Raw genomic sequence first — 8098 nt, 5'->3', positions numbered from 1 at the left:
GTCTGGATCATTTCCACTGTTTAATGGATCCAAGGATCCAGGATAAACTTCCTGTGGTTCTTTTAGTGAATCTAAACTCAGATAAACTCCTTCAGTTCTCCTCAATGGGCCCATTTAGGAGCAGCAGAACTTCTCTGATCAGGAGAGGATGAGAGAAAAGTGGAGGACCTCACGCTAAACGATGGGAACATGCTAGCTGTTAGCATGGCACATAGAAAAGCTTCATGAGGTCATGACCTTCAGTGACCTTCAAGTTCGAACATTCAGAGCAGAACCGCCTGTTTATAATCTCTCAGCTCTGATTGGTGGATTAGACTAAAAACAGAGAGCTAGCTCAGTTAGCATCCGCTTCAATGAAACATCGGTAATCAGTCATACCCCGTCTATTAATGATAGATCTACATCTCTGTTCACAGATGTGATTTTTCCTTTCTATATTCAGTAAAGGTTCCTGTTTTGATTGATCTTGTAGGTTTAGAGGAGTTTAAGAAAACATGTTTTTTTTTTGTTCAGTTAGTGTTTATTGGTCCAAAAACTTTAAATATAATTATTTACTTTTTCCGTAAAAGTTTTAAAAACAATCCACTGGACTGTTTTTTCAATTCAATTCAGTTCAAACGTCATCAGGACGTTTGAACTGAGAAAGCTTCCTGGAGGGGAAGTGAAACGTCTTCAAATCTTGAAACCAAGTCCAGTGGATATTTTTTAAACTTTTACAGAATGACTACGACCTGGATGACTCAGAATCCTCATCAGCATAATTATTTATTATTTTTAAAACTCAGCATATTGTAAAAAAAATATTTAACCCTTTATCTTTATGGGAAGCTCCTACTGATCCACGAGAAAACTCAAGATTTTAAATGAGCCGAGCTTTTGTTGTTCGATAAGATCAATCAACCTCAGAATAATTCTTTCTACTTCTTAATCATTTCTAAAATGTTTTTGTTCAACACTCTAACCAGTGATGTGAGGCAGAACCTGATTATTTTTGCTCAAAGTTTAGACAAAGTTGCCCTTTTAGCAGCAATCCAACAAAACGACGACAGCTGTTGCTTTTTAATCTCATGTCCAAGTCTTAAAAATGTGGTTCAGCTTCATTTTGAAGCAAAGTTTCATTTTCCCAGAGTGGAAGAAGAGAACTAACATTTCAAAACACATACAGATGAAACCAGACTTATTTTCAAGATTAAAATTAGTTACAAATAAACTCTAGTGACAAACAACAATAAAACATGGCGGTGGCAGCACCATGCTGTGGGATTATTAGGTTTCTGAACGACTCATGATGAGGGTTGAAAAAGTCATTTGTTTTGCTGTTTTATCGACCAAACGTTTTTCCGTCCGATCAGGAGAAAGCAGAAGAAGCTGAGATACTCACATGTGAGCCCTAAACGTATAGATGGGTTCCACATCAAAGGAGGCACTTCTGGAACAGAAATAACAGAATTAGCTCATCATAACGGTTCTAGTCTCTCATTGTTTTAAGAAGTCATCTTTAAACTAGAGATCAGCAGTTTTTAGACAGATGCTCTAATCTTAACATCAGTCTAAAGCCGGGCGTAAACTGTACGCTTTTTTTGTTTTTTTCGGGCCGATTTTCCAGTGGTGGGAGAATATCGACTTTCAGCGTTTCCCTCTAGTGAGCTTCATGTTCCTCTTCTACTGGTTTGGCTTCAGATAGACGAGTCCGAGTAGCGCCATCTCACTGCGGAGCTGAGTCCCACCTGGTTTTTAGACGTAGAGTGTGAGCAGGTAGATCGCATCAGAGCGTCGGGTTGCAGCGTGAGAACAAACATGGTGAGCTGGGAACTTTTAAAGCCTGCGGTTTGGTCGTACAGTCTGAGCTGTAGCTGCGTGCAACGATTGAAAATATCGCACAGTGTACGCCTTAACTGATCTGTGTGCTGCCAGGTTTTTTGAGGCCTGTTTTTCTTTTTTTCTCTCCTTTTAAATGGGAGCTGAGTGGATTTTTCCTGCTTTCTCTACTTGTTCCAAGCTGCTACATTTCAGTGGAACGCTGATTAACGTATGACACAAACAGTAAACAGTCTTGGTGGAACAGTAGCGATGGCCGCTCACAACGAGCCTGGTTCTCTTTCTGCTGGAAGTTTCTTCGGTTCAAACAGAGTTTTCCTCTCCACTGTCGCTCTGTGCATGCTCGATTTGAGGGATTAGTCAACATCTACCGTCTCTACCTGCTCTTCCAGGAGGACTGAATCCTGCAGATTGTGTCAGCTGGTTTTCTTTACACAGGAAACGTTCATTTAATGCAGATCAACCAAAGCAAATCAAAGCTGATCTCCAATGGAATCGAGCTTCTCAATGAAACCAAGCCTGGTTTTTTCAGTGAGAGAGAGTCAGCCACAAACCATCACACTTCCTCCACCAACCAGCAGAGGAGATGATGTGTTTTCCTACGAATGAGGAACTTTCTAACAGCGGAAGATTCACCATCGCACAAAGCCACCAGTCAAAGACTGTTTCCTGAGTTTTTGTTCCAAGTTTCGTTTTAATTTCATCAGAAACATTTATGACTCATCGTGCTGCTGAACCAAACTCCAGTAAAACAAAATAGAAAGATAATTTTATCTTCTGCTTCCCTGAGAGACTGTAGAGAAGGAGAACTGAGAGTTATCCATGAATAAGACTCATTTTTATGACCAACCAGTTACAGAGGAGTGACTTTTTATACGTAGAGCTTCTGATAGTTGAGACAATGAAAGATAACGGGAACATAATTATGAGGTCATTTAAAGTTTCATTGATTAAAACCTGTTTAGCTTTTATGCTACGTTCAAACAAAACGCAATTTCAGCTTCAGCTGCTTCATCTCTGATCCACATTAAGGTCAGACGTCCAGTAAAGTGAGTCCAGATGCTTCTGATGCTCCTGTGTTCGATGCCAGAGAGCAGCTTTGCTATATTAGCTGTGATCAGCGGGTAGAAAGTAGTTAGAATCTATGTTGAAGTGAGAAAGTCCTCCTGAAAACATGGTCTGTGCAGTCAGTTCATCCAGATTACCATCCTGCCTTCAAAGATTATTTCTCTGTGGGAGCCGCTCAGACCCCCACATACCGGCGCTGCGCTGTCAGTCCCATCCAACAGCAGCCTCTGGCCCGGTTGTCTCTTCGCAGTTTGCCGCGGCGGCTGGAAGGCGCTTTGATGCAAACTGCAGGCAGCAGGATAATAAAAGCCAACATATTCTGCCGGCAGGTTTCTACATTTGAAGTTAATTTAGGCGTTAATAAACTGTTTCAGAGGAGTGATCATAGCGCTCTGCATCAGCAGTGCTGCGTCTGACTCCCTGCCAGCTCCCAGATCAGCTTCTCTCATTGGTTGATGTCCAGCAGCTTAAGGTCAATGTTTCCAACTTTCCTTCTGAAACGCGTCGCGCGCCTCAGAAGCTCATGAGGCGCCGCTCCTGCTGCTCTGGATGCGCTGCAGGACCTTCTGATGCGCGTCAACCATAGAGTTTACATTTAAAGCAGCTGCTTCTGCTGGTGTGAATGTCGCATACGGAGGTTTAAATAAACCACAGGAATGTTTGTCGCTTTCCTGTAAATGACTTTAGTTCAGAAACTCACTGATATATGATGATTAATGCTCCTCGCTAATGAAGCCAAAGCGGGCGTCACAAACAACCCATAGAGAAAAACATTGACGCCACGTATCAAAGAAGAACAGTGGAAAGTTGAGAGGAAGTAGAGACATGTAGATAAGTAAAGTCATCAGATCAGTGTGAGCAACCAATCAATGCTAGTCTGCAGGGAATCACAGAAAAACAGGAAGTTTAGGTTTCAGCAAAGTGCTGAGTCAGCATACTTTTTGGCCGGGACGGTCTTCGTGAGGTTCCACAGCTTGAGGGTGTGGTCCTCAGACACGGTGACCAGGCAGGGCTCCACCGGGTGGAACGCCAGCGCTCGGACGCCGTCAAAGTGGCTCCGCAGCGTGTACTTGGGGTTCCAGGTTTTCCTGAACGCGGACTCTTTGGCGGAGGACAGCTAGCAGGGACACATGAGGACAGCGTCAGTTTTTAGCTTCCCTTCCGGTACAGAAACAGGAAGACGCCTTACATCGTAGCCAAAGTCCGTCTCATCGTTGGTGACGGTGAGGTCGGCCAGGTCACCCAGACCCAAAACACTTTCCAGAACATCGTCCGGCCCGCCCAATAAGAAGGACTTCCCCCCACCGGAGGGGAAGGGCAGAGGTTCCGCTGCAAAGAGAAAAAACCTCATTAATGGGGAAACAGAGGAGATGGTTGGTTCATAATACCTGCATCTTTCAGCCATTAAACTAAATCTGAAACCAGAAACCGTCTTTTTAGGGCCGAGTTTAATTATGACTGATCTGGACCCTCTAAGTCTGTTTGCTGTTTGAATGAGAGACCGCCGGAGGAAAGCCACGCCCACGACGGCTAACGGGAAAAGAACTTTGTTGGGAACCACAGATAAGGGAAATAGAATAAAACTGCGACTGTGTGACTTCTTGGTTGGTAGGTAACCGTTCCACAGTGCTGGATAATTGATGCTTCAGAGCAGAGAAACGGATCAGGAATAAAAGTTTTGCTGAATGGTCCTTTATTTGCTTTAAAGGCGGCTTTACAGAGCCCACCGTCAGGACAAAGGTCGGGTTTCCCTCACGGCACATGAAGCTATGAAACGTTAGTCACCAGGATCTGAAGTCTGCGATGGAAACCGGCTGGAGGCCGACTCACCCCACTCCGTCCCGTCTCCAGAGCTGCGGGCCTCCCCTGCTCCCTCTCCATCCTCTGCAGTTACCAGGAAGTCAAACTCCTTGAGGGCCTCCTCTGTGTCCGCATCATCCTCTGATGCCAGGCCCTCATTTCCCATCTACGCAATTAAAGGGAGAGAAGAAGAAGAAGGTGGAGAACTGCTTTGATTTGGGGGGGGGGGGGGGGGGGGCAATGTTAGTTGCCTTACATTAGTCTTGTGTTTTTTAGTTCTGTGTTTGTCTGAGCTGATGTCATCCATCAGATCTCCTTCCTCATCCTCCTCCTCGTCGCTGTCATCTGCGTTTTCCAGGAAGTTGAACGTCTCCAGGTTGTCATTCGGGATCCTGCAGAGAGGAGACAGGTGAACCACTCAGCTCCGTAACCGGCCCCCAGGATGGCGGCCATGTTTTTCTTCTCTCTCTTCTAGCGGTGGAGGTGATGTTTAGGTCTAAGGTGTGATTTAAATTGGGTTCGGTTTAGCGTGGGGTTATTGTTACGCCATAGAGATGAAGGGATGTTAATTGGACAGTCTCAGATAGACACAAGGTGGTGCTAGAGCACCCGACCTTTTCCCCTATGGACAGAAAAAAGAGCCCTCCTGAAATCATTCCCTTTTTTTTTTAGTTTTTGGTCGAAAATTTTTGAATTTAAAATCCTATCAAACCAAGAGCCTAGATTAGTGTAATGTTGTTCCATTAGACCTGTAGCCCCGCCTCCTTACAGCATTGCCCTCTTGAAGGGCCAGCTATCCTCCTTCACCAACCAGTTAGTTCACATCTTTTATGGCCTCTACCAGGCACCAATAAACGCTTTAAAATGCAATTAAATTAGAGAAAAAGAAATGATTGAAAGCGTCTCATAGATGCTGTAACGGTTCCTGTCAGGGAATCCCTGATCACATCAACTAGAAAACACAAGTTACTGTTTGGCTGTTTAACATTTAAAAGCAAACATAGGGCCATAACAAATCGTAAAAAATAACTCTAATAATGCTCTAGTGTTCAGTTAAGGTGGGGCGTGTAGAATAAAATGCATTTTTTATTTCTGTTTACTGACAGACATCTTGGACTGAAAAAGAAATGATCTGAAAATATGTAAAATTTCCTTAAAATAACTATTCGCCCCTAATGTGGGCAAGAAAATAAGACGATCTGTCTGTGGAACCAGAGTTTTTAAACCTGAAAATAAGATTATAAGATTATATATAATAGATTTGGGTTTTTTCATATTTTAAATGTAAATCTTAGTTCATCTGCAAACTGTCATATAACCCCCCACCCCCACCCCCACCCTAACCCACACCAATGTAGCATCGCTAGCTGTGGATCATCATTAAATGTCAGCATCAGACGGCGTTTGGCTCTTGCCGGCTCCATGCAACGTTTACGGCGCCATTTTTCCAAACTAAGAACATCTGTGCATGCCAGTGGAAAGTCCTAATGAGGATCGGGTGACGCAGCGGCGTCCGTCTGCGTGTTTACCTCTTGGCGTCTTTACAGCGCTCCGTTCCGTTGATCAGGTGCTGCAGGTTCTTATTCTCCACCGACCCGTTCTGCTCGGAGCCCGACAGGCCAAGCAGAGAGCGAACCCTCTGAGTGCGGACATCCAAGATGGTGTCCGTGTATCCGACTTCCTGAAGGTACCTAAAAACGACACATTTGGCTTCAGAGTGAGGTGGAGAGACATCTGCACAGTCAGAAACAGCTCCTTTCATCCTGAGCAGGAGGCCTTACTGTCTGAGCAGCTGCCGTCCTTGTTTCCACATTAGCTGGCTGTTAGCAGGGACAGCAGACACCTCCGACTCTTTGGTGTCTTTAAGGAGAGAAGAGAGACAAGCTGAGCGCTAATCCAGCCTCATCACACACCTGGAGCTCCTTCCTGGAACACCTACCTGATTCAAAGATCGGCATCTTCATTTCTCCTTGGTTTAACTCCGTTCCATATTTTAATTTGTGGTATTTTGCTCTGAAGAGGAGAAACAGAAACAACTTTAATTAATCGATCTTTCTTTAGCCTGAAGACAACATCTCCATATTGATGCAGGCAGATTGTCATATTTTCAAACGGATGCTGTAGAGTTGGAAGGATTTCAGGATTATTCCACCAGGCAAAGGAATAAAACAGCTAGAAGACTTTAGTGATAGGAATCACAATAGATTTCTGCATAGACCAGTATTGGGTTTTGCAGGCTAACAAAGACCTCAACGACTCTCCATTACTAAGGGGTGGACCTGTTTGCACGTTTTCTAGGCCAAAACAAGGCTTTGTTGGACTACTCTATAAAGCTTGGAACTCAAAGCTAATTCGGACATTTTGAAATGTGAAACGGAAAACAAAGTCAATTGTTTTTCTGACTTTTTTAAACTTTTTTGGAATGACTATGACCGGGGTGACTGAGGATCTTCATCAGCTTAAAAACAAGTCAATAAAAACCTTTAACAGTCCTCATTAAGTGCAGAACCTCAAATGGATCTAAAATGTTTGTATTAAAAGGCTGCAGCGAGGCAAACTGCATGCAGCTAAGCTAACTGCATGCAGCGAGGCTAACTGCATGCAGCGAGGCAAACTGCATGCAGCGAGGCTAACTGCATGCAGCGAGGCTAACTGCATGCAGCGAGGCTAACTGCATGCAGAGAGGCTAACTGCATGCAGCGAGGCTAACTGCATGCAGCGAGGCTAACTGCATGCAGTTAGCTTAGCATTTTATAATGTTTTTTTTTTGTTGCTGTTGGTATTCATATAAATATACAGGTGTGACACCTTAGTGCATTTGATTGGTTTTTGGCATACATCTGTTTAGAAGTTATAGCGCCCCCTGGAGAAAACTCCACTAGCCACCACTGAAATGACCCCGTCTGCGGTTGTGTAACAGCGTCTAGTTTTGGTTGCAAACAGCAGTATAACCCTAACACCCAACGTCTTTCACAATCAGCGAAGGATGGCAACCAGAAATACCGTTATGTTTCTTACCTTTCCTGCTTTAAAGCGTATTCTAACATTTTTATTCTTCTGACCAGATCGTTCTTCAGGTTCTCCTGGCCCTTCCTCTCCCCCTGCAGGAACGCTATCCTGGCCTGGAGACAAACAAACACACCATAAACAGAGAGGAAATAAAACATCCAACACACAGAAACTCCACGAGGCAGAGAACAAAATACCCAAACCCAAATTCAGAGGAATTTTCATTTGAATGTGCTTTACTGGAGGCATCCATGTTTGTCAAAGAACACTACTGCCACCTACTGGTTTGTGACGTCACGGTGCGGTATCGGCAGTGTTGTGCCTGAACGCGTTCATTGAACGAAAGTTCATGAACTCGTTCATATTTTGGGCGAACGTGAACTGAACGTACTGCATTACTGCC

The 8098-nt window shown here is 44.1% G+C and overlaps 1 protein-coding gene across 2 annotated transcripts in view; it reads right to left on the bottom strand.

The window, feature by feature from the left end:
- The window catches only part of LOC107096045 (striatin-3-like), a 32455-nt gene that overhangs the window by 8663 nt on the left and 15694 nt on the right, over positions 1-8098 (bottom strand). For both annotated transcript variants that reach the window (XM_015392531.1, XM_015392532.1), the window contains exons 2-10: positions 7705-7808; positions 6626-6699; positions 6468-6546; positions 6216-6377; positions 4943-5078; positions 4717-4852; positions 4076-4215; positions 3825-4003; positions 1382-1429 (exon numbers count right to left, since the gene is read on the bottom strand). In XM_015392531.1, coding sequence (XP_015248017.1) covers positions 1382-1429; positions 3825-4003; positions 4076-4215; positions 4717-4852; positions 4943-5078; positions 6216-6377; positions 6468-6546; positions 6626-6699; positions 7705-7808 — 1058 coding nt within the window. The remainder of the gene's footprint in view (positions 1-1381; positions 1430-3824; positions 4004-4075; positions 4216-4716; positions 4853-4942; positions 5079-6215; positions 6378-6467; positions 6547-6625; positions 6700-7704; positions 7809-8098) is intronic.

Source organism: Cyprinodon variegatus, unplaced genomic scaffold (assembly GCF_000732505.1).
Source record: "Cyprinodon variegatus isolate N-32 unplaced genomic scaffold, C_variegatus-1.0 Scaffold595, whole genome shotgun sequence".
NCBI lineage: Eukaryota > Metazoa > Chordata > Actinopteri > Cyprinodontiformes > Cyprinodontidae > Cyprinodon > Cyprinodon variegatus.
This window is presented reverse-complemented; position numbering and strand designations above follow the sequence as displayed.